The following is a 27,589-nucleotide window of genomic DNA, read 5'->3' on the forward strand; positions in this document are numbered from 1 at the left end:
GCAAAACAGTAAAGAGAAGACAAAACCTATGTTGAGTATGTTGCGGCACATTCAGGTAGCACAGCTTCTTACCTGCAGGGTGGAGATAACTTCATCGCCCACCTCCTTGACAGACACCACGTAGCGGCTGGTCTCGGGGTTGATGATGCGTTCCTCCTTCTCCCAGCGCACCATGATGGGTTTCTCACCGTGGGCTGTGCAGCTCATCTTCTTCTCCTCGCCCTGTGTCGCCAGCGTGGTGTTGGGGTACGATGTGATCATGGCAGGGACTGAGAAGAGAAAAGATATGTTGTTAGATTTATATTCCAGACAGATATGATCTGAGACCCATTCCTCTATTTCAGATAACCTTTTCATCCAGTCAGTGTCTATGGAGCAGCAAAGTGAGCAGTATGATATAAATAAATGGAGAATTTTGCATTAAAACAAAAAACTACAACCATTTAATGCAGCTAGAAGCTGTTAGCTGGAGCTACAACAATGCAGCGTAGTAAAACAGAGTCTGGAGTGCTCAGGAGTTCATTAAAGAGTGATGAAGAAGCTCTTTGGAGGGGAACATAAATACACAAAAGGAGAAAAAAAGCCAAAGCACTCTTCTAGCATGAAGTAAAAAGCCTTTAAGCAGTTGGTTATTTCACTGTGAAATGCTAAAAGCATTGACTAGCATGTTACTATGGTTGTTTTCACTGTGCATCGTCCATGCTTTCAGCATTTTACCACAAACTGTGCAATGTGATTCTGAGTCTAAACTAAAGGCAGGCAGTTACTCTGATGAACTCCTCAGTCAGTCAGAGTGTCAGGAACAGTTCATGTACAATAACCTAATCAGCTGTGCATGTGAAGGACAACAATCCACTGTGCATGTTAAATATTTATTGTCATAGTTTAAATTCACCCTGTTTTCCATCTATACGTCATCATCGCAACCAATGTTAATCAGTGCTCTCTGTGAATACTGTAAATACTACAACCATCCACCCCATGTGCACATCTGCACTCTCTGTCGCGCTGTTGTCTCCTTTCTACAAGTGTTTTTTAAATAATGTGTATACTATATATTCTATCGACAGGCCTGTATATAGTAGCTGCCTCGATCAGTAAGTTTGTTTGTGTTATTGTGTTAAATTGAATCTGAGCTAACTATTTGAAACACAAAAGTCATACAACAATGCAAACTAACTCAGCGAGGCAACGGTAGATCAGCAACTTGCATGTTCTGCAAGGTAAAATACCTGTTTTTGTTTATGGAGTCTGGTGGATTTGAAGAGAGCGATCTAACGGCTGCTTCAGATTTAAAGGATATGTATCTCTGTAGGGATCCTCTCTGTGATGTTTTCAGACACTTAAAATAACATTCTGATCCCGTCTGTGGCAAAAACAAGAGCATTAGTTGATGGACTTTGATCAGGCGCATTTGCCCCAAAGGATTACATTGCAGCCGACTCGCTGCTCCTCACTGAAGCGATCTGATGGAGCAATTCCCAAATTTTTGAACCCATCTGTTATTCAGAACGCAAAATAACAAAAATAGGGCCCATGTTAAAAAAATACTGCAATCCTCCTCTAAGCATTAAGTATGCTGAGCCATTAAAGGGCTGACTTGTGGCTTTAACTAATATGATGTTTTGTCCACCTGTGTTACCTTTGTACGAAGTAGTTTGACTGTTAAACTACTGGTGGAGCAAAACGGGGTATTAACTGTAATTTCGGAGATAAAATAAAAACATTATGATGTGTTTAAGAGCAGCTGAAGTGGAACATAAACTTGCTTTAATTAGCCATACAAAGTATTCCTTGCATAGTTAATGTCCTGTAACTGAGTGTACACCTTTCCTTTAACACTGTGTTGAAAGCTTGGTGTGTATCTCGTATCTGAGGGTCCTTAATGGTACAGTGATGCTCTAACAACACTCTGAGGACACAACACTAAACACACTAACGACATACATGCCTCATTACACCTACAGCAGAGTGTATAACATCCCTCTGCTCCCAGATGCACTCACACACCCGTGTACGCACACAAGCTCGTGGATGTGTGCTCGCTCTCGCTCACACACACAAAGCCTGGCCTCGGTGATGTGATGGGAAGTGTCAGGCAAGAGGTTGCAAACATTTAAGCCTCATCTCTTATTCACTCTGTAGCCATTTGGGGCTCGGCTGTGGAATAAAACGCTGATTTATTTTGCATGACAAGTATGAATTTTTTGTGAGGCACATTTGGAAAAGTGAGGGGAAACCTAACAGCTCGGGCTTTATTTAAAACGTTATCGTTTTAGCGCACAGCTACTTTCATTTTGCAGCGTAAGTGGCTCAGAGGTGGCGCAGGGCAATGTTGTCGACACCCTGGCAGAGAGGGATACCGTGCAGGGTGACAAATCACAGGCAGTGAGAATATTGACTCAGCTCTGCCTGCTGTGGGGTGTTCAGGGTCTGCACAGGTAGAAAAAAATCATTGAGTGATTTAAAGCTACAGTACATTTGTGTTAAATAGCACAATTTATAGTATCATTGCTTATATAGTTCTGCACTGATGCAGTCAAAGAATAATACTGGCAATAAAATGATGTTTGTATAAGAATATATTTAGAAATGAGTCATGTGATCATAGATTTCCTTTGCCCAAAAAAGTTTATGATGTATATTAACTGTCATCCTGCCAACATACTGAACAAACAAGGACTACCAAGGGGAGCTGCTGAGGACCCGGAAGATAAACTACTGTAAGAAACAACATGACAACAACGTATTCATTTAAAAACATTATGTTATTCATGTCATCTGAATAAAAAAGATTATTATTAGCTTAGGACAGTTGCAGTTAATTTGCATATTGTGTAAAATTAAATTGTGTAAAAAAAACTGTCAATCCTGATAGTGTGATGCGTAAAATAAGGACCATAGGCAAACATAAACTGTAAATGCAAGTGCCATCTATGAAAAGAAGCTTATACAACAGTTAGTTGAGAGGCATTCCATGAGTGTTAATATAGAGAACAACATCACTGAGACCTTTCACTCTGTGTATCACTCCGCCTCAGCCAGGTGTTCTGAATGCTGTTTATTAACGTTACCTATGAATCACACAGCAGACTCTTTTCTCACTGGTTGATGATTAATTAAAACAAACAGATAAATGTACATGATAAAGATGATATGTGGTAACCTGGAGACACAGAGAGCAGGAGGATGTTTGGGTTGCTTGCCCAATTTCAGTTAAGTTCTGGAACTAGTTGAGCTGGTTGAGCAAAAAATAATCTGTTGTTGACGGTTATTGTTTACTACTATTTATATAATATCACACTCGAGGTTGTGACGTACTGAATATCACTCCCTCTCATGTGAATCGGGTGTTTCTAACTGGGTGAACCTGATATTTTAAAAAAGTGCTTATTAAATCAGAAACAGAAAAATATACAGGAAGTCAGTGACAACAAATAAAGATATAACGAGAGGCATTCCATGAGTGCTGATATTGAGTACAGCTGCGCTGGGACTTTTAACTGTATGTATCACTCCTCCGCCTCAGGTGTTCTTAACACTGTTTAATATGACAACAAAGGGTCGTTGCAGGATTGTAATGGAATGAAACTATGAACTGTGATGTATCGACAAACACAAAAAAGCAAGAGTGCAGGAAAATAGCCTGCAGCCTCATTCTCAGGACCGAACCTTGGCCGTGCTGATATACAGTACAACAGCACTCCCTCTTACGCGATAAAAAAGTCCTCTTCATCTTTTAGGTACGCCCCAGTGGATATTAGGGTAAAAGTTATACTGGGAAAAACAATAGCAAAAGGAGAGTCTGAGCATGAAAGCAGGTGGTGGAAATGTGAACCAAACTTTAGTCGACTAATCAGAGGAGGTTTCCTTTGTGTGGGGGGGTTTTGTGGGATTGCTTTTGATCTCAAAGCTGTGGCTCTAGCTGCTAGACACGCCCATGTTCAGCTCTTTAGATGCTAAATTACATTCATATATTGATTGAAACACAGCACCAGAGCGTTGTGTTCAAAGACTCAAGTAAATATATGAAATGGTGGGAGAAGAGGGAAAAAAAATCAAACGTGTCTGTAGATTGAAGGACAGAAAAAGGGATATATTTAATTTCGCATAATCCTGACTCGACAAAGAAGACTTTTCTGAAAGCTGTAAAAAAGCAAACAAACGCACAACAATAGTAACAGTGTGTGTGCAACATGACGAGGCCTCAGAGAACAGACACATGCAATTTGTTTGTCTGACTGTGTTTGTACAAGCATCAGCTTGTGTCTATGTAAATGCATGTGTGTACAAAAGTGTGTGTGTGTGTGTGTGCAGCTGAGCCAGCCCTGAGGCGCACACTGTGTCCCTGTAATTGTTGTGTTGATGTATTTCTTTAATATCCAGTGGAATTATGGGAACAGTACTGCAGGGAGGGGTGAAGAGGGGAGGAGAAGACAAGAGAGGAGAAAGAGAGGAGGTGAAGGATGAAGAAGGGAGTCCCCTGTCTCATTAGGCATCAGCTCCCTTGATGTCTAATTTAGCCTTGAACACAACACACAGCAAGAACACAGAGCAGCTGTCTGACACGAGAAACTGGTTTAATCTTATTTTATAGTATCAATATGAGTCCGTTTGAACCACCTCTGGTTAATTTTACCGCTCAAATCAGTATTTGCTGTATTTCTCTGTTTTATTAATAACTTTGTGTTTCTCACATGGGGGTGTCGGTAGTGACCGTTAAGAAATCGCTCTGTAAGCTGAATATTTGCTTTTATTTAAGGACGTTTTACTAAGAAAACATAAAAACAATGTAAAGGAATCATGTCCTAGCGTTAGCAGCAGCTCTAGAGGTGGAAAAAACAAGAGGGTTAGCGTCTCCTCTGCCGTAGTTGTCGACAAAGTTGATATCTGAAGTCCCGCCCCTTCTTGATTTTGATTGGTCAGTGAGGGAGAAGTGACATTGGTGTTCCAAAAGTTGAACTATTTTCAACTGAGGACGCTGAACTGCACTGGTTTTGTTTAGAAAATAGGTGCTGCCAGAGCAAAAAACGCTGCGAGTGGACACAGGCCCTTAGAGTATAGCGGTACAAAAAAGAGCGATACACTTGATTATGTCTACTAACTAACTTATTTTGTACATGCAAAGATTACATTTTTTTTACTGATATAGGGAAACGTTTATCACTTTGCTCAGACGAATGTAGTGCTTTTTTGATGTTATAGTGACAAGTAATAAATATAAATGCAACAGGAGACCCCGCATCTCCATTACATAAAAAACGCCTGTATTGATTGCATATAACAGTGTACTCAAAGAGCTTTACACTACATGTCAGCATTCACCCTTCCATACACACATTTATACATTAATGTTGTTTCATGCAAGGTCACTAATCAGCCAATCATGTGCTCACATTCACGCACTACAGGCGATGCCTTTGGGAGCATTTCTGAGTTAGGTATCTGGATCTTGCCAAAGGATACTGCGGCATGTAGACTGGAGGAGCTGGGTATCGAACCGCCAAACTTCCGATTGGGGAAAACCGACTCTACCTCTTAGACATAACCGCCCCAGTTTACTTTTTAATATCTGATTTTGCACATGTTGGTGTTTTCCTCATATTATGACAGTTAGCCTCGCTAACATTATCGCAATATATCTCTTGATTCTGTATCATAACCCCTGTGTGATGATAGGTGTGGTATGGTCACTTCACTATATGCATGTGTGGTAAAAGCCTGTTTAAACTACATGTTGACATCCTTAATTTAAGAAAGCACAAATAGATGATTAAATAGTGTCCGCTGTTCTTTAAACACAAACGCTCCTCTTCAGAAACAGGAAAGTAGATTATTCCTACAATGCAGGTTCTGTGTGTGCAGCTTATATTTGTTAAAAAATAAAGCAAACATCAGCATTGCAGTTATTGAAACACAGAGACATAACGTTGTGTAGCGTGTGTTTACTGCTCAGCAGAGTGTGTGTTTTATGTGGAGGTGAGGAGAGCCCTGTTCCTCCACAGCAACCCAGAGGGCAGTGATGATACGCTTAAGCCTGCAGGGGATTGTGGGGGATAGGCTGGCTGCTGATAGGCTGCTCCCGTGAGACAAAAGCCCCCCCTCTCTCCCTCCCTCCCTTCTCCCAGGCTCCCTTTCACCTGGCCAGGTTACCATGCCAACCAGCATCGGACAGTCTCTCCTCTCCTCCCTCCTCCCTCTCCTCTCCTCTCTCTCCCTCAGTCACTACTCTTAGAAAAAGGGCCATTTCTAGTAGCCAGGAATAGAAACATGGACCTGCCATTGATTTTCACAGGAGTGTGATGATTATTACACAATCACGCCCTGAATGTCGCAATGCAGGGCAAAAATAAAAGAGGGCTACAAACAGGAAATGTTTCTGACTGCTGGTGTTAGTGATGTGGAAAACAGAGTTAGCCAAATGGAGAGGGAGTCAGGAGGATTATAATAACACATAATAATAGCAGAGCAGCTACTTCAGTGTGGGGGTATTCATGTGTGGTCAAAGAAAGGAAGCAGGGAGACCACCTCAGAGTGTTCAATGAGACGTGAGAGGTGAGGGGAAGGATTATATTATTTCAGCATCATCTGATTGTTAGTAACAAAAGAACTTAACGATAAAGCTGTAAGAAACAAAAATGTCTGATGATGAATAAGTCCACAAATTAGGTTCTGTGAGATTTAACTTTTTATTTAAGTTAATGTGATGTGCATCTTGGATTTTTGTTAATTAAGTAATCATTTGTCTGGGGTAGCACTATTTTCTTTAACTGGGAATCTACACCGACACTGTAGCGTCAGACAAACGTGCGGGACACGTGAGCGTCACGGCAGCAGCTATTTTGCAAATCTACACCGACTGCGACTACAGCAAAGATGAGTCTCAAAGTAAGACAAAGATAGTTGTGATTCCTGGCTATAAAGAGGGGTGGCAGTGACGCCAAAAAGTGTGCAACTTTGAAACCGACTTGTACAGTAGACTTATTTCTTAACTGTGCATAAATTCTGTATTTCTGTAGGATGTCGAATCAAATGAGAATGAATTAATAGGATAGTTACATCCAGATGTTGATGTTGCTCTTTGCCTGCTCATCTCGCTGATGATCTCGAAGTTGGCCAAAATGAAGAGATCACATCATTTAACATGGGTTCCTTGGTTGTGGGCTTGTATCAACATGGCATAGACTTAATGCTAAAACGAACGGAGCAGCATACACGGCTGGTGGAGATTACAGCATTGAATAACATTGGAGCGGTTCTGTCCCGGCACACGTGTGTCAAATGAACGCTTGAAATACGTTACCTGTGTAGATTCCCTGTTACACCTGATGAGCTATTGTGACTATAAGCTTGTCTGACTGCAATGTTTTTTTTTAATCTTTATTATCTTTAATGCTGCTACTAACTTTGGCTATGTTTAAATGAGGCATCGATTTAGGTTATTAACAGTTTAAAGCTATATTACAATGACCAGGTAAAAACTGACGTTGCAGGGGGGTTTTAACAGCTTTTCTTTTTTAGTTTTAGTTTTAATTTATTGTTTATTTGTTTAAATAGAGACGATGCAATTTAACAAAGTTCCAACACAGAATGAAACTGATGTGTTGCACAAAGAGTTTTTAGCTTTTGCCATTTTCAGCTATTGACCTTTGTTGGGCTTTTAACCGATCACATGAAAAAATACTCCACGTAAATCACTGAACCTGTCTACTTCATAGCTGCGTTCTTTTGTGCACGTTCTCCATCTTTGCGTAAATTCTTAAGGATTTATTATATTTCTGCTTCGTTGAGTTTTAATGTTGTTTGGCTAACCGGAATATAACCTCGATACTTGTACCTACTGGTCTTGTAAATGTATGTTGACGACAGATATCCACATTCAGAGCCGGTAAAACACGCGCTAAAGAGAGATACTGCTGAGGGAGTTGTTGCTGAACGGTCGTCCCTGGGGAAGACAGATGTATCGTGTGTTCATCTCTTTTGTGAGTGTCAAACAGCTGTTCCAATTAAACATTTAGGCACATTTACACACCTCACTGTATTAGATCACATGTCGTGTCAACAGATGACCCAAAATCTTCAATCAGAAGGAGAAAATAGTGCAGAGATCAGGGCAGCCATTGTTACTTTGGCCTACAGTGAGTTGGATTTCTGTCTGAAATCTGTAAAGTCATCGAATTTATAACCAAAAAATATTTGTAATTTTTTTTGTAATTGTTTTTATATAAATTAAAAAACCCTGTTGTGCTCTCTTCTCTCCCAGTATCTCCCATGTTGAGAGCACTGGGGATGCTAGTCAACACAACACAGTGTCAGTGGCTGCTCGGCTGCCCAGTGTAAGCCACAGGGCTCACAGCTCAATGGGGGCCAGACAGGAGAGGGCGAGCTGAGATGCGCATAGCTCCCTGCCCTGCAGGCACACTGTAAGTGGGCGCTGGGGAGGAGACGGCGTGGGTGCGGGGGAAGGGAAGCGCTCCGTGGCGGTAGCACAAAGATGACTGGTTCACTGGCCGCCTGCATGCAATGTACTGAAATAATTCCCTTAGCTGCACAATTGGCTTGGACATGGAGCATGATACCAAATGTATGCCTGCAGACTGGGCGTGCGTCGGTGCAGAGGTGGGGGTGGGGGGGGGCTTGGATGCAGATGAGTAAATAAGATGAAAGAAATTGAGATCAGAGGGAGAGGGGACTCTTCTCTGGCTGTGTGAAGGACGGTGTGCTGCTCAGTGACCACAAGACCGTTTACCACTTCTGTTCAGTGAAGCCTCATTAAGTGCTCGGCCCTCATCGCTGCGTCTGCCGACATTATGATGTCTAATAGGCTTGATTGGTCTTAATTGGCTCTGATAAACATTGAGTGGCTGTTGACTGACTCTGATAGCATCCGCTGTGGATTGGTAATGAATTGACTGAATTGCATCTGTTTTGGAGGTAGGGATGCTTGACTGGAAATTGCATGAAAACCATTTGTTTAAGCCTCCATCTGCAGCTGGTGTCATGACACAACAGAAACTGATTACGATGAGGAAAATAAACATAAACACAAGTACATCTACTCGCTCTCATGCATGCACGACTTGGTGCAGTGAGTGCAGGCAATTTCTGCCCGCTGTTAGTGCAGCGGCGGTGTTCATGCAGGATGATGCATGGCGTATTATGACGAGACATTAGCCTATGCACAGACACTCATAACAATGAAAGTGCCAAGCTAGGACATCACAATAGCTGCAATTCATTTCCCGGGGAGTCCACCACAATAGCCCGGCAGAGTGGGATCTATCTGAACCACTGCATTAGCCGCCTAGCCCATTATTCTTTTGTAATGGCCGCACTGAGCTGTGCTGTATCTCTGCCTTTACATTCTCTCTTTGCATTAACGTGTGCAGGCCTTTGTGTGCAAATGTCCTTCGTTTTGTGAGCCTGTTTGCTCACCTGTGCCACATTTATGAGCAGATAGCATGCATGTGTCCACACAATACATCTCAGGGTTTCTGATTGAGTCTATTGATTTTCCTCTGTTTGTTTACTGATACATCAAGCTGCACTCAGACAGCCAATAATACACAGCGGAGATCATACTATCCATCACGTGAGCACTTCAGCGTGCGTCAGCTTGTGTGCCTCCCTAATTGGCTCCTAAGCCTCTTAAGTAGCTGCCACCGCTCGAGTGGTGTAGGCTGGCCTGGATAAACAACATAAAAACAGCACAGAGTGTACCCAACATCACAGCCACCAACGTTACCCAGAATACCCGCCGCAGACTCTAAACTGGACCGCACAGACTCAACTGTGTAGCTTTAAAGCACATGGAGAGGCTGTAAGGGTTAATGAGTTTGTTGTTTATGCACACGCACACCCAACCACCTACACACACACACACACAAACACATGCACACACACACACACACACACACACACACACACACACACACACACACACACACACACACACACACACACTGACTAACACACATGGGGGAGGATGAGGTGTGGCTCTCCCCTGGCACACAGGAAGACTCAGGTTACTACAGAGAGCGAGGAAACAAATCAGGACAGAACAACAATCACTACAACAGGCTGACACCTCAGGAGCACCTGAGGGACTGCTGACACACACGCACACACACATAAGTAACACATACACATAATCACCATACACTAGCTGCTCGTTAGCATGCATATTTGTATCATGTTGGCTCTAGTCATTATAAAGCATGTATTAATGCCTAATTCTGCATGACCAACTGTTAATACTTCTTGAAATGCTATTTCGACTTTCTTAAAGACCCCCTCCAGTGAAAATCCAGTGTTTAACCTTTAACCAAGGACAGGCTGAACAACACGTTTTCAGATTGGCAGGTTTGAGACATCACAAACCTAAGGAGCCAATCCCGTTAATGGACGGGGTGATGCTATGCATATCATTATGTGTAACCTATGGCAACCACTTCGGCGATGCTCGAGCCAGCTGTAACCATCATCATAACGTTTGCAGACTCACTACTGACTACTAACGTTAACTTTACCACTACTAATTACTACATTTCATGCTAGCTTAGTTTCGACGTGTTTGTTTTCGTGACAGAGGGGGCAGTTGGAAATGCGCATAGTGGGCGGGGCCTATGCAGATTCATTAATTTTTAATGAGGCAGAAGGAGAAGATGCCTTGGGAGGATTTTTACAAGGTAATTTTGCAGAAAAAACATATCACAATTTATTATTTCAAGCAGAGCATTTTATATGTCTTAAAACGTGAGTAAAATCATTTGCCTTGCACTACTATTAAAAGTTTGACAATATTCCTTATTCTCAAAATGCTAAATCTGTATCTCATTGTTTTCCCTCATACCTGGCCCTAATGCTCTATATACAGTATGATGCAATCTACGATGTTAATATATGGAAGAGACGCAGAGTTGTTTTTCAGCTTAGAAACAAATGACTTCAAGAGTGAAAAACAACAATTTTAGAACAATTTAACCTCTGCATTATTAAAAAAAGGGATATGTTCGATGATTTAAAGTAAATGACACTCATATGACTTAAGGGACCGGTAAGACTCTGTGCCTCTGTGTCTCCGCATGTATGTCGCCTGTGAGGATGCGTGATAGGCTGCAGTCAGACAGGACGGGTCATGATGGAGCCTTAGCCTATTTGGCTGCGGCTGGCAGACAGTGAGACTCTCAGCAGGGAGCGCTCTGCTCCGGCTTGATAAGAGCCACGGGGGCATAAGCCTCATCCGGCAGTGACTGATCAAAATGAGCACCCAGACACAGCAGACACACAAACATGCAAATCCACAATCACTAACATAAGCTCAAAGTCACAGACTTTGTGTGTTTCTGTGGAGTTCAGATATACATTATTTGTGACGCTGTGTTGTTGGTGCATCGGAGGAAGTGTGCAGACGGTCAAATCCCGGCTTTTAGCAGCTCTCTTTCTGCGACGCTGGGGTGAATTAAATCATGTATTAGACTCTCATGGTTTATTAAGTGCTTCTTCAACCTGAAGAGGACAGTATTCCTACTTTAAAAATGTAATACCTCTAAAAACACACTTCTGATCATTGAAAAAGAATGTTGCTGGATTTCTGCATTGCATAAGTTACGACTGCGCTTGTAAAGGACAAACCTCAATAACTTCTGTCAGGATCTCTAGTTGGTTAATACTTCGACAACTGTGTTTCACAAGCGAGCATGATGGGTAATATCTCAGAAATGGGGCCTCAACAAATTTAACTTGGTCAGGAATGAGGTGAAGGACATACATATACATGCATACCGCACACAAGGGTCTTTAAAGTTAGAATAAACTATTTGGGATGGAATAGAGAAAAATGTATCAAACATGGGACGGGTGGAATCAACATGGATAACCTATTCCTCCTCCATCTCCATCTCCCTTTCCCTTCATCCCTCAGCCCTCTTTTCCACATGGCAGCTCCTGCCTGCATGCAGAATTCAGGGCTTAATGGAGGGGAGCTAAGTCCTTGGCCACACAGCGGATAAATGCTGTACTTTCTCCAAGAGATGCGTTGTGTGGCGGTGGCTTTGTGCGCTGCTTTCGTGGGATTCATTCAGGCAGAAAGCACAGAGCAAGCGACCATGATGGCATCTTGCTGGTGGCCTGACTGTCACAGGCGCCCGGTCCAGTTCAACTCATTTAACCTTTTCAGCTTCAGAGTTAACCTTTACCTTAATGTTACCTGGAGAACTGAGCGGCAGAAAGGTGAGTCAACCAGATAAACTGTACAAAACATTCTTAGTTGTGTTTCCCATGAGACTTACTTTTGACATTGAGATACATGGACTTGCTGACATCAGCTCCCACGTCGTTGCTGACTCGACACAGGTAGAAGCCGCTGTCTTCTTCCAGCACATGCTTGATGAACAGAGAGCCATTGACCAGCACCTCGATCCTAAAGCCTGAGTTGAGGGCGATGGGTTTGAACTGAGGGACCCCGGCACCTGTCAGAGACGAGGGAGAGGGTGTTGATCAGGCTTTGACCAAAATACAAGAAATTATACATTTGTTTGTCGATATCTAAGAGGCCAAAAGTCTTCAAGATCTTCAACCCAGTCCAGGTAGGTTTTGGAGTAAACTTTTGAATTTAATTCACTTCACAAAAACGTACAAGGGTTTAGAGCTAACACAGACCTCATCACTTCAACTCAAACCTTATAACATGTCTGCTATAAAAAGGTTGGTTCATCGATCATCAGATACGTATGACAAAAGGCCTAAAACATGGGCTTCGGTAAAGGTCTTGGAGAAAGACATTGTGAGGGATTATTGATGAACAAGTTTGGAATGAGACAAGATCATGTTGGCAAACTTCTGCCTAAGAAGTCAAAATTATGGTTAATTATAATATCCTTAGTCAATCCTGCTCTTCTCCAGGAGTGGTTGGGGTTTAAACTAAGACAGAATGAGTGATGTTGGCTGTATCAAAAAATGAAAACTAAAGTTTTATAACTAAATGGACTAAATAAAAAACAGCATAATGTGTGAAATTGTGTCAAAATTAGATGATTTTTGAGAGGTCACTGTGACCTTGACCTTTGACCTTTGACTACCAAAATTTGTATCAATTCATCCTTGAGCCCACGTGATTGTGCCAAATTTGAAGAAATTCTCCCATGGTGTTCCAGAGAAATCACATTCATAAGAATCGGATGTATTGACGACCCAAAGGCATAACACCTCTGTCAACGGCTTAATACACTGTGGATACACACAAACATTGTCATCACTTCATGAAACACCAGAAATAATCACAGCTTGGTCACTTATGAAAATAAGTAAGAAATGTCATAACTGACTGTTATGAAAGCATATTCATATCAACACTGATCCTGTTTGTTTTAAAGAAACACTGTTCGTGTGTGGAGCCAGGATGAAGTTACATAATCTAACATCTCTGTCCTGCTTCCAGAGACATGAAACGCTCTTCCTTGAACTGCTCCTGTTTTTCATCTCACAGAGCCTGTTTGGACCTGAGGTGGGTGTTATTATGCATTCACCCTCAAGGCTGTGGACATTATGTTTGTTGTGTTGGCATTCGTAAAAAGAGCATCCACAGAAGAGAATAAGGTCGCCGGAGGATAAGAAACAAACAATCCAGCGTGTTTGTCAGAAGAGAGGAGGCAACTTATCGAATTTAAACACCAAACCTGGAAGGAATGGACAGTTGTGACTTATATAATATGTGAGTATGTGCTGTGTACATGTATGTTAATGCGTGTGTCATGCTGTGTGTTTACCTTTAGAGTACTCCCACTGGATGGTAGGAACAGGATAGCCTTGAGCGGAGCAGTTCAGTATCACTGCTTTTCCATAGATGCCGTCCTGGTCCTTCGGTTGCACCACGAATTTAGGAGGAACTGCAAGTCAAGAGGCTGTTGGGTTACACTTGTTGTTCTAAACATAAAACATAAATCTACAGCTTTCAAACAAGTCTCTCATCTACCAATCTTCATTTGGAGGAGTCAAAAATATTTATTTTGTCGTGTTTTTCATTGTATTCAGGGAGAAAGATTTTCTTAAAGATGATAGTTTGGAGAGCAACTTTAAGTCGTTTAAAGGTCTGGTACTGACACTTTGAGTGGTCGCAAAGACTAGAAAAGCGCTATATAAGTACATCCATTTACCAATATCTTTTATCTTTCGCCAGCATTCACTCTGTTTTCTCCCTGAATCTTTTGTGCTAAATGCCGGGTTTCTCCACATTTTCCATTTCAAAATTCCAGACTTTTCCAAAGTTAAATTTCCAGACTTCTCTGTAAATTTTTTTAGACTCTATTTGAAGTCAGGGTACAAATAACTAGATGCTTATTGTATTTTATGTAAAATATATGGTTGTTTTCCTATTCATAATCCTTAGCCAACAAGGATTTATGTTTGGGATTGTAAAGACAGACCTAGTAAATTTTAATCAACCCGTTCCTTGCTGTTCAGTCCTCACTCCTACAAAGAAAGCTTATTCAACAGTTAATACAGACCAAGTTATCTGATCGGACAAGAGGCATTCCTTGAGTGCTGATATAGAGAACATCATCACTTTTCACTCTGTGTATCACTCCGCCTCAGCCAGGTGTTCAGAATACTGTTAATTAACATATTTTGATCAAGCTGGTACCTCTGAATCACACAGCAGACTCTGATCTCACTGGTTGATGATCAATTAAAACAAACAGATAAATGTACATGATAAAACCAGCTGATCTGTGGTGACCTGGAGACACAGAGGGCAGGAGGATGTTTGGGTTGCTTGGCAACAAAAGTCCAGTTACAAAGTTGTGGAACTAGTTGAGTTAGTGGAGTAAAAAATAATCACCTCCCGTGTGATATGACTTAATTAAAACATCTCTGCTCTAAGAGGAAGTAAACTAACCAATAACTGCTGTCTATCTATTCAGGTATACATTTAAGTCAAAGACTGTGCCCAGTTTTAGTAATTAGTTTGATGTGGTGGAATTATAAGACACTAAGAACAGAGCTGTTTTGCATGCTCAGATGTACAGGTGTAAAAATAGCACTGTGTATGAGTGTGCGTTCAGTCACACACAAATTCTTGTCTTGCTTTTAACAACATCAAGCTTGCTATTGCTAATTTGAATCCTATAGTTTAAAAAACTGAATATGGGAAATAGTCTGGAAACACAAACTCTTTTTTTCCTAAATTTCCCAACCTGCAAATTAATTCAAATGACGTTCCATTCTTTCCATACTGTTTGTCCCTGCAAATGACCTCATACAAGAGTGAAATCATGCCTCTTCTCTTATCCTTTTCTTCACTTTATCACCTGTACTCTTCTTTTCTCAGCCAAATCTCCCCCTCCTCACCTCTGACGATGAGCTGACTCTGATGCTCCACAGCGGCGGCCTGGTTGCGTGCGATGCAGGTGTAGTTGCCGTTGTGCATGAGTGTGAGGTTGGAGATTCGCAAGGAGCTGGTGAAGTCGATGTTGTCTATGGTGACGCCCAGGCTGGCCGGGATTGGTCTGCCGTCCTTCTGCCAGGTGATGAAGACGGGCTGGTCGCCGGACATGACCACGCAGGGGATGAAAACTCGCTGGCCGATGGAAAACCGAGGGAACTCGAATGGGTGGATGGTAGGTGGAACTGGAGAAGAGATATGGAAATTAATTTGGGGGTTATACGCCTGTAATCAAGGTTCAACAGCAGCAAATCCATCACCATTCATGCACATAAAAAAGACTACAGGTTAATGTATATGTCAGGGCTGAGCCACTTTATAAATCACTCCCTCAGCTTGTCATTTGTCACTTAATCACCTCACGCCCAAACATCAGGCTGTGATTCTGCATGAATGAGAGAAATATTTTATTACCTCTCTGCAGGCAGAGCGGCTGAATTTTCTCTCAAACAACATGAATATAACATTCTCTCTCACTCTTTTGCTCTCTGGGGACACTGTAGCCATCGTGAGAACCAGATGCTTTGGAAAATTAATGATTTAAAATAACATTGGAATAAGCGGCACTTCAGCGCTTATTTAATTCACAACAAAATAGGCATAATAGGCTCCTGGGGATTCCCTCTCGGCAGCGCTGGAATGCTAAGCAGCCGAGAGGCAAATTAGTCGAGGCGGAATGGCGGCATAGCTTTGTCTACGCTGTGTGATTTCCCCCTCGCACACTCGTTAGCACGTCGAGACCCGCCAGAGAGAGAGGGAGAGAGACAGACAGAGAGGAGGGGGGGTGTTTGCCCATCCGACATTTCAAATTATGCAGCGTCACTGAGGGAAGAGAGCCATCTGAGGTTATCATCGTGTGGCTCAGCTCTGCACCGCTGCATATTCAGATGAGGCCCATAAGCAGGCCGGGATGATGGAGATGCCGCTGTGCTATCAGTGATGCGAGTCTGGTTTTTAAAGGTTGTGACATACAACTATACCTCTGCATATCTGTGTTTTCTGCCACAAAGAGAGGAAGATACTGAGCTGATGCTTTAATGTATCTTTTATGCCAGATGGAGAGACACAGGGTCAGTGTGCAGAGATTTTGTCTGAGTATGCACACACCCAAAGATTAATGATGGAGGGCCCACAAATGTACTCAACAAACACTGGGGTGCACACCGTGTGTTTGTCTATCTAAAATAGAGAGTCTGAACTTTGTACTTTAAATAGGTAATAACTCTGATGGAGTACCCATAATTACACTTAGCTACAGCAACTTCATCTTGTGCTTTTTCTACAAAATACAAAGTGCAGCATTATTGTACACAGAGCAATGGAGGAGCAACAGCATGGCAGCCTGTACATTTTACAAACCAAGACTCAAAATTAATCTTCACTTAATTGTTCACAAGGTTTTACCAGGAGCTGAAATACCCTCTCGTCGCTAAAACAAATAGAGCTGGTGATTAAGGTAAAAAGGCTGACTAACTCCTTAAAAATCTGTGTGACTTCTTTGTTGTGTTGGGAATTAAACCTTTTTGGAGGGTTAGGGTTAGGCGGAGTCGCCTGTGGTAATTAAAGGGGAGTGGATCTAGGGCGGGCAGTGAAACTTGGGCAGAACTATAAAAAGAATGTCTCTCACCCACGACTCGGTTCCCGTCGCACCAAAGAGTCTGGTGTGACTTGTACTCCGGGTTTTACGGTAGTTAAAAAGTGACATGACTTGAAACACTAAGAAAGTTGTCAGATTGAAATGTTTAAATGTCTGGCTTCTCTCAAATGAAGCATGAGACTCAAGTAAGCTGACATAGGAGTTTGATTTAGCACTGAACTGAAAGAAAAGAACAAATATCTGAACCCTCATATTGAACAACCAAATCCAATTAGACTGACACAATTCTCAGTCGGGTACAGCCCTCATCCAGCGTTGATTCATAACTTTTAACAGAAGACAGATACGACTGAGGCTCCTACCTTTCACAGTAACGTAGACGCTCTGGTGTGTGGACAGCTGAGGCTGCACCAACACATTACACGTGTATTCTCCTTCATCCACGTCCTTCTGCACGTCAAACAGTTTCAGGGTGCCGTTATTCTCGAAGGCCCGCTGCCGGTGGTTGTACGGCAGCAGGTTCGAGTCCTTGTACCACTTGATGGAGTAATACGGGTAGCCGATGACTCGGCAGTGGATGTACATATCCCGACCAGCGATGGCAGTGAGGTTCTTCATTGGTCTGATGCTGGCAGGCCCTTGAAGGACACATTGGAGAGACAACTCTCTTAAAATGATTTTAAGGCGGGGGTGGTGGAATAAAAGAAAGTTGTGCTGTGTTGTGTGTGTTTTCAAGACACCACAAAGTATACATGCCTTGATTCATTCTGAAAGTACGATACAACATTAGCAAGATTTATTCTGGAGTTTTAGAATGCGTGACTAAGATTTCTTCCCTGAAGAATCATCACCAATCCTGACAAAAAATGTTCTATTTTCTTTCTATTAAATGTGCTTTTTGCCTTGTCAGAACCAGGGACGCATGTTCCCTCCTGTTTGAGCCTGCAGTGAGTTTTACCTTCCGCTCCCACCTCTTCGGTGCCGACTGTGATTGCCTCTGACAAGCACTAGAGTGGAATGTTCCCTTCCTCCACTCATGAAGCTATTATCAAAACCATTACTCATGTTGCAGGCTTTTGCACACACTTGTGAAAAACCAACAGAATAACCAATGGGCTTCCAAAGCTGGGTGTCTATCAGGGAAATGGACTATCAGGCTTCTCTTCAAAGCACTGCAGAAGACAGTTTAACTGGGCTCTGTAGTGTGCTTTGAGCACAAGCAGAACGTGGGTTGCTACTCTCTTTAGCACGATTAAGGAGCCAACGATGTGAGAAACAGTCATTACACTTTCCCCACAATGGCACCTGTGGAGATTTATCTTCATTGCTTGGCTGCATTCGGCATCCGCAGACCCTCGCTTAAGGGCTAGAGGATCGCCCTATTTAGCCTTACAACATGCAAGAGTGCACACAATCAAATTAAAGCAATCAGTGTACAGAAAATACCCTTCCCTCTCTGCAACAGAGAAATACTAATAGCCCTGCACCAAGCGCAGGAAGCTTGAGCGCCCCAGTATTACCGCTACATGACATCAGCGATCCAGCCAACCATGTCGCTGTAGAGAGCAGATAGCAGTGCACTTACACACTGGAGCTAACGGTAAATCACCCTAATGGTGTCCCGATATAAAGCTACCAGCAGGTGAAGGGTAGGAAGCGGGAAATTTGGCGTGATATAGTTAAATTTTATTTATGATATCAAAGTTGAAAGTCTCATAAAGCACACAGAAAATTGAGCAAAATAAACACTCATGAGAAATTAAAACAACAGCAGATTTAGCTGTGAGGACCATTTTTCAAGACTGCGGAGGTGTGGCTGATTACGTTTTGATTAATGACCATGTGACAATCATCGTCGTGCAGCCCTAAACAATATGTTCGAGTCCTCTGAGTCAGAATCAGAGGAAGCAGAAGCCATCTTAAAATAATCATTAATTTAGCCACTGAATGGTGAGTTACAAAAAACTGTGCTATCCAATTCTTAGTGAGCAGTTACGTTAGCTTAGATGCCCTCATTTGTTCGAAAAGCTTTAAATGCAATGCTAAATGACGGCCTCTGTAGTGTGAGCTAGTGTTGTATTATTACAGAAATAAACTCTTGCTGCATTTCATAGACTATATACTATACTATATAAAAAGATGGACAATATAACAGCTCCCTAAAAGTGAAGCCAAACCCTCTCTATCGCCCCCTGCTGACTGGCTGCAGTATAGCTCATAAAGCCCGCCTCCTCCATGTTAACAGATGGGACATGAGTCAAACTATAAAATCTAAATACACGTCAAATACATTTTTCTCAAACATGGTTTCTGTCATTATAATTAGTTCTTATCATGCTGATTTATGTCCAAGTGTTCAATGATGATTGACAGCTCTGTTGACAAATAAGTCTCCTGTAGCCGTATTTGTCAGCAGATCTGTCCATAACGTCTGCTTCAGACCAACACAAGAAGCTGTTCTGTTGTTAAATATGCCGGCGAGCAAGATCCTTGCTTTTTTTTTTCAGTACGTTAAGTGTGTGTTTTGGTTAGCTGAAGTGGCTACTGCGGCTCCACACACTGATCTCTACTGAGCAGCTCTGGCTCCAAATGATGTCACCATCGCAACACGGTCAGTCATGGGGCTATTTTGGCTTCAACTTCGTACCATGAGAGTAGATGGAGACGCGTTGTCCAACTACATACAGTAATTGCTGTGGACGCTCAACAGCGGCTGCCAAAAATAGTTCATCAACGGTCCACACTAAACTCGCCCACGATAGCTGCTGTACTGCCTTTGCTATGATTGAATCGCAGAGTCAACAGCGTTCTAACTATTCAAATCAAACCACACCCAGTTCAGACCAACCATCAGGAAAGTTTAAATCTAGTTTCTAATACTTTTAAATGCTTACACTTAAGTACATAACCTTAAATTATATAGAAGGCTATTGTGGATTTGGGTTTCCAGTGGCTTTAATGCAGACTGACTGAGGATAGGAGGACTTACTCCTCCTCTTCTTTAGAAGAATCGGTTCTAATCTAAGCAAGAGGAAACACACTGACGCTTTAAAATCAGCTTTCTAAATGTGAGAGAGATTAGCAGCAATCTGATGTCTAAAAATAAAAACCTCTTGACAAACTTAGTCAGGCATTCTTTCAACATCTGCACATCCAGGCGCTTCAAACAAAGCCAATTATAAAACCTACGAAACCAGAATGAATCAAGACATGTTGATGTGTATATGTGATGGTGTGTTGGAAGAGTTGATCTGACAAGCACCTCTTACGTTTATTCGCGCCTGGTAGGAGACGGTCCCGGCTGAGTTGTTGCAGATGCAGCGGTACACCCCTCCGTCGGGCACCTGGGTCTGGCTGATGTTCAAGTGGCTGACTATGTGGCCTTCGGTGTTGGTGTAGTGGGAGATGCGGTGGCGGCTGTCCCGTATCACGGCCTCGTCGTCCAGAGTCCACGTTACCCGGGGCTCCGGCGTGCCCTTCACCGTGCACGACAGGGACACAAACTCGTTGATGTTGTAGACCTTCTCGCTGAACGAAGCCAGAATCTTGGGGGTGCCGTCTGGGCAGTGGAAGGAGATACACATGGTAATGTACATATAAATGAATGAATGAATGAATATTACTTATTTGTTATTATTTGAAATACTTTACATCTACAGCATAAAAAGCAGAATTGGAGTGTAAAGCAGATTAATACAGCTCATTTCTCTGGATTCTCCTTTTATTGCTGTGGTCACAGCAGGCACACACTGCTGCAACACAGCCTTAACAAACAACCTTAGATTTCAGGTGAACTGTGGCTGACCTGAAGTCTAAAATCATGAGAGTTTTTTTGTAGTTAAAAGAGAAATTCTCCCCTGGAAAAAGTCAGTCAAAGCTGGTGTAATCGATAGAAGCAATCATAGCAATAGCCATAGCTGTGGAGAAAGTTGTACAAAGAGCTTGTGGTTTCGCCCATTCTACATTCCTACAACACCCAGCATGCATTGTGCCCCTCCCTCTGAAAGGAACGGTTTCACTGCAGACTACGGCTCAGAGCCGTACAGAATCTGAAATACGACAAGCATATACCGGTGGACCGTCTTCAAAATCTTCAGGTCTGCAGTCTACATTTCAGACCTGATGATTTTGAATGAGACATGACATCGGAGGCGGCGTCCTGGATTGAGGAAGTGTAGTTTAGCGAGCTCCCTGGCCTCCGCCAGATGACGCAATTACGTAGCCTGACTGAGGTTTTTCAGGGCGCATTGGAGAAGCGGATAGCGTCCTCCAAAGGCACAAAGAGAAATTGCATTTTGTTCTACCATAATAACATTAGCTCCCCATAATAGCATGACAGGACTGAGGCCCTTTAAGGTGCTGCCTTCATCTTAATCATTTGTTTTAAGGAGGTCATAACAGTCAGTCTGAGCTGTCTTATTTCACTGTTTTTTCTCGTCTTGACGTTCTGTCAACATTCTGTTAAATATTATCTTGAGTTTTAAATCTTGGCTCATGCAAATGTTGAAGCTCACTGACCTCAACACATTAAACAAACCTTGAGGTGAGCTTTGCTCCAGCACCAAACAGGAAGCAGCAAACCAGGTAGATCAGTAAACATAGAGCGGACTCCATGGAGGCGTAACTCCACTGCTAATACTAGGGCTACTGTCACTATGTCCTAACTAAATGTGATTGATAGTTGGGCACCTAACAACCCCAGCAGTCTGCTAAAAGTTTGAAGTGGGGAGGATCGAAATAACTAGCATCGCTAACCATGCTGACGCTATACCCTCATTCCCAACCGGTTAGGTAAATGGCTGCACACACATGAGCACATGTGGCAAAAAGCTGGTTCTGTTTCTGCTCCTTTGCTCGTCTTTCTTCTTGTAAACTTCCACCAGGAGCAGAATCAGAAATAGTCAACAGGAATCGAGCTGTAGTCTTGTAAACAGTGACTCTGCAAGATACAGTCTTTCAATATTCTGCAACTAAAATATCTTCAGATGTTTGAAAAAGTAAGTCTATAGACTTTTCAAAATGTGATGTGAATAAAGATATTCCAATGCACACAATACAGACAGAATACACTTGCTTATCCTTATAAAGCCTATATGATGACTAACTCTCCCCCACATTTTAATTAATACCGCTGTGAATTCTGACCTTCCAGTATGACTTGAACAAAGTCCTGGGCGGACATCTTGCCATGCCGGGCGAAGCACTGATAAGCTCCTCCATCGCTCTTGGCCATACCCGCCATGACCAGGTTCTCCCTGTGCTGGCCTGTCATGCGAACGCTGTTACTGGGGTAGATGAGCTCTCCGTTCCGATACCAGGACAACTGATACTCCTCAGAGCCGGTTACGCTGCAGGACAGTGACACCTGGCTTCCCACGCTGCCTTTCACCTTCCGCGGGCTCACCACCACCTTCAGGGGCTCTGTGAGGATGAGAGGTGAGAGTTCAGGAGATCAGGATTTTAACTAATGGTTGCAAAGTTTGATCTTATTTTCCAATGCCAGTGGAAGATGTAAAAATGTTGTGGCTTCTTAAAAATCTGAAGCAGTATCTTGTCTCTGTTTTGAGGCTGTACATCACTGATAAAAGTCAACTCCAATGATTTACCACCAGCGTACGTGCACTGACCTTTGACCTGCAGCCTCCCAACCACCTCAGCATTGCCGTATCCGTTCCACACTTCACACACATACGTCCCTGTGTCGCTGGGCTGGGCTCTCTCTATCAGCAGGCCGGTCACACTCTGTCTGTAGCGCGTGTCGGGCTCCAGCGGCCGGTTATCTTTTAGCCAACGATATTTGGGTGCTGGGTGACCGGAGGCTTTGCATGGCAGCTCCACTCGATGAGACGCCATCACTTCACGACGCTCAAAGCTGTCCAGGATGTGGGGCGCTGAGTTGGTTGGGTCTGAAGGGAGAGAACAGAGTAAAAAGAGTTCTTAGAGTGATTTTTGTTGTTTGATTCAAATTATGATGTATATCATGCAACACATGAGGTTAGGTGTAAATCTGAACTTTTTATTTTCCCTTTAATATAGATATATAACTAGACCCCACTAGGTCACTATTTCTACATCTCTTGTTATAACTAAGGTGAAAAAAAAATGAATTGCTCAAGTAGATTGCTTCAACCACCAGCTGCAAAATGTGCTGTAATGGATGTAATGTAATCCTTTGGGGCAAATGCGTCCAATCAAAGTACGTCCACCAAAAGTGGGCAAAGAAAGTGTTTTGGCCCCTGACAGAAGTTATCACAATATGGAAGGGATCACTAAAGATATGCAGCTCTGGAAAAATGTTCCTTAAATCATGGCCAGCCCAGTCCAGATCTGAACCATTTAAATCTCCTGAATGTGATCGAGAGGAAGATAGATGGTCACAAGCCATCGAAAAAAGACGAGCTGCTCCAAGAGCGGCCTAACGTCACCCAACAGCACTGTGACAGACTGGTGGAGAGCATGCAGAGATGCATGAAAGCTGTAATTAAAAACCAGGTTATTCCACCAAACATTGATCTGTGAACTCTTCCTGAGTTAAAACATTGGTATTCTGTTGTTTAAATATGAACTCGTTGTCTTTGCATTATTAGAGCTCTGAAAAACATCTCTTGTTTTCTTAACCAGTCGTCATTTATATTTGAATGTTTGATTTGGAAGTAGGAGAAATGTTGTTTAACATCAAACAAAATGTATTTTTTACACAAACACAAACATTAATAGAAGAACCAGAGAAAAACATATTTTTGCAGTGGTCTCTATTTTTTTTCAGAGCTGTATATCTTTTTTTTGGAGAGTATGATCCTTTCATAAAACCAGAAACAGCTGTTAACATTGCCCTTTAAAAGCCACCAGAGGTTATTGACAGTAACAGTAAACACAGAACTGGAGTTATTGGTCTACTGCTGCCAAGACTGCTGTGTTTATGTGTGTAACACGAATATTGTGAACTAACCATATAAAATATCAATGTCATTTAGAAACATTAGAAGATCCCAAGCTTCAAAATATCAGAATTCCCCTTAAAATATCAAATGTTTCAGTTAGCATGGTGGTTGAGGTGTGGACTTCAAGTCCTGAGTATGCATCCTATAGAGGCTAAAAGTTCTGAGTATGCATCCCACAGAGCCGAGAAGTTCTGAGTATGCATCCCACAGAGCCGAGAAGTCCTGAATATGCATCCCACAGAGCCTACAAATCCTGAATATGCATCCTACAGAGCCTACAAGTCCTGAGTATGCACCCTACAGAGCCTACAAGTCCTGAATATGCATCCTATAGAGCCCACAAGTCCTGAGTATGCATCCTACAGAGCCTACAAGTCCTGAGTATGCATCCCACAGAGCCCACAAGTCCTGAGTCCTACAGACCCCTTAATATAACAATAAGTAACCAAACAGCGTCCGTCACTGATGGTTTTGACTGTTTGTCTTCATCTGAAGCTGGTTCTTTCTTTGGATTTTCCCTTGTGTTTGAAGTTTCCTGTCTGCTGTCATCTTTTTTCTGTTTGTTCGGCTGTAGTAGCCATTTACCTGCAACCATGTGAAAAACAAAAACCCACGAAAAGCAGTACTCTGCTTCTACCTAAAAAGTGCTTTTATCAGTGGGATATTACGTTCATTTAATCAGCAAAGCATAGTGACTTAACAGATGTTTGTTTAGTGTTTGCTTAGTAAATGTCCATAAAAAGCTCCAGTCAGCACCACAGAGGACACTGATACAGGGGCAGAGTTGTACTGCTTTAGACAACACCCCCCCCCCCCACCACCACCACCATGTTTACAGTGCCCCTTTTAAACAGTTGAAGGAACAGAAGGGCATTTTCTGTCCTGAAGCCTTCCCCCTTAAACTGCGCTGGCACAGATCTAATGACCTTTATCACTTGTCGCCCTCTCTTTAATTCATGTGTTTTTCTCCTGTCACTCTCTGTTCTGGTCACATTTTGTGGATCTATTTGAACAAGCACAAATTTTTGTCCATATGGTCCTGTCGTTTTGCACACGCTACTCGTGAAACCAACCAACCAACTCAGAGCTAAATAAAACCTGCACACACACACACACACACACACAAATTATAACAATAACAGGAGAACAAGATTAGACACTTTTTATTGTATGTAATTGGATTTTAAAATGTCGATTTGGTCTCGTTATGTTGTGTCATTATATTCAAGTATGAATATAATCTAGTTCCATATGGCACGATGTGATTTAATACCTCATATTGTTTCTTTTGCAAACCAGTGCTGTTGACACTGTTGCTGATGCATCATTTTCACACTGGATACTTTGGTGCTGATGCTTACCTGAGACGATGAGGCGGGCACTATTGCTCTGTCGGGTCTCTCCTGTGTACCGATGTCGTGTCATACACCTGTAGTTGTACAGCCCGTCCTCCATTTGCACATCCAGGATATACAGGGCTCCCGTGGATGTGATGAGAAACCGTGACACTGTAAACAAATAAAGAAATGCATTAAATCACTGCACATTACTGATGAATAGTTACATTACAAGTATCTATTTCAACATTTTAGGTCCTCTGCTCCAATCAGCAACAATTATGTCACTTTTATGTGACCTGTGCGTACTGTATATTGCCTCTGAACAAACAGCAAGATAAATGTCCTGTAAAACTTTGGGTAAAATGGCTTGTAGAGAGTTTATGGCCTGCAGAGAGAACCTTCTCAAGACAGTGAAGCATCCATCACTTTCCATCAAAGTCCCATCTGACCTCACACTCAGCTTAACCGTCTCGTGCAAAAAGTTTCATAAACAAAGAAAACAAAGTGACATTAAAAATGTCCTGTCCACTTCTTTCTGACTGTTGCAAGACCCGAAAAGATCATTTTAAACTATATATTTTAGCTAAATTTTACTTGGCTAGTTTGCTAAAGTTAGCAGTAGGTCAGCCCAAAGCCAAAGCCAAAGAGCATCAGAGAAACACTGATTCTTGACGTGAAATTGCCAGGTCTGTTTGTTTTAATTCCGTTCATTACAAAAACCTTGTGAATGATAAAAACGGACTGAAAAACAAGCTTAGCACCTTGCTAGGTGCTAGCCGCAGCTCAGCTTGCAGCCCCTCTTGACGTCCTAGGTCAGCCACAGAGGAGAGGTAAAGAAGCTCAGATTTTTACGAAACTGCTTTATTTCGTTTTTATCTGCAGTTCCATTTATTTTTTTAAAAAAAAAGGGAGAATAATTCAGCTCAGTTAAATCTTCTGTCTCCATGTTTTATTTCACTCCTGGTTCTGTACACTGAGTGTGACACATGCAAGAAACAAATAAAGGATCAACTGCCTCTGGATTTCATCTTCGGAGACAACTCATTCTATAGTAAATAATACTCTTCAGTTATACAGTGCAAGCACACTGTGTTTCATTCATATGCACTGGAATCACCATCTTACACGTTCTCAAAGAAAGAAAATCCAATTTTGAAGTCTCTTTAGCAAATATTTGCAAGTCAAGTGAGGAGCGTGCTCTGTGTGATTGTAGTCACCAAACATCTGCTGCAGCCCATTTAGCTCTGCACAGCTCTGAGGCGCTGTGACAAGGCTGTGTGTTGTGTAGCGCTGTAACACAGCTCGTTATCATGTAGCTCATCGCTCTCTCCTCTCTCGCTCTCTCTCTCTGGGGGAAAATTCTCTCTCTCTCACTTTCTCTTACTTTCTCTGCTCCAGACTAAAGCGCAGGGAGCCAGGGATCACAGAGCACTTTGATAAGGCATGGCTGTGCAGGTTGGATGTGCTAATATCATGCTGATGTTATGCTAATTTGTGGGAACACATGGAAGTAGAGAGAGGTAGTCAGTGTTTATGAGGAGTGATGTGTGCTGGAGCCGGTGGCTGCCCGGGTATTTCATGTCACCGATGATGGAGGAGCCTATTTGGGACGGGGATCAAATGGGGCCGCCGTACGGTGGGGGATTCTGGCAATATTGGTAGAGATATCATAATGCAGACTTTATGAGGTGTTGAATTACTCTCATTTAGTCCTGTCATGACAGTTTAACACAGATTAAGACAGCTGGGACAGGCTCCTGCACAGTGCAGAGAAATAATGGAATGAGGCATAAAAGCGCATACTCGGTACATCATGTTAAGGTGAAAAAGCCAAACAATAAGAAGGTAATTATTGCCAAAATTATCAAAACTACCTTGGTCAAGGTCTCACTATGCAAGACCTATCCATAATGTTGTGGCTGAGCCTTTACCCTGTAAGGCCGGTGGCCTTCATGGTGCTTATGCATGTGACCGGGTCCGGCAATGGAATTTTAGTTGTTTCTTATTATTTATTGACCTTTCACCTTTATTTGGCAGGACAGCTGAAGAGGGACAGGAAACATAAGGAAGAGGGTGTGGGCATGGCATGCACCAAAGGGCTGACTGTCAGAGTTGAACCTTGGGCCAATGTGGTGAGGACTTCTGTACATGAGGTGCCAGATTATACCAAATGAGCTCAAGCAGCACCCTGGGTCTGGAAGTGTTGCAATAAATGTCAGGTCTTGCGACGCTTATGCCGGTAGTATTGTTGTTTTGTGCGTGCAATAGT

The 27,589-nt window shown here is 42.5% G+C and overlaps 1 protein-coding gene across 1 annotated transcript in view; it reads right to left on the reverse strand.

The window, feature by feature from the left end:
- The window catches only part of LOC138596923 (cell adhesion molecule DSCAM-like), a 124,800-nt gene that overhangs the window by 22,479 nt on the left and 74,732 nt on the right, over positions 1 to 27,589 (reverse strand). Inside the window, exons 4-12 of the mRNA XM_069668401.1 lie at positions 25,342 to 25,488; positions 22,667 to 22,945; positions 22,185 to 22,460; positions 20,302 to 20,598; positions 17,402 to 17,677; positions 15,349 to 15,627; positions 13,767 to 13,886; positions 12,291 to 12,470; positions 73 to 269 (exon numbers count right to left, since the gene is read on the reverse strand). Coding sequence (XP_069524502.1) covers positions 73 to 269; positions 12,291 to 12,470; positions 13,767 to 13,886; positions 15,349 to 15,627; positions 17,402 to 17,677; positions 20,302 to 20,598; positions 22,185 to 22,460; positions 22,667 to 22,945; positions 25,342 to 25,488 — 2,051 coding nt within the window. The remainder of the gene's footprint in view (positions 1 to 72; positions 270 to 12,290; positions 12,471 to 13,766; positions 13,887 to 15,348; positions 15,628 to 17,401; positions 17,678 to 20,301; positions 20,599 to 22,184; positions 22,461 to 22,666; positions 22,946 to 25,341; positions 25,489 to 27,589) is intronic.

Source organism: Semicossyphus pulcher, unplaced genomic scaffold (genome assembly GCF_022749685.1).
Source record: "Semicossyphus pulcher isolate SPU_LCO1_2020_fin unplaced genomic scaffold, fSemPul1.0.p SCAF_10, whole genome shotgun sequence".
In the NCBI taxonomy this organism is placed as follows: domain Eukaryota; kingdom Metazoa; phylum Chordata; class Actinopteri; order Labriformes; family Labridae; genus Semicossyphus; species Semicossyphus pulcher.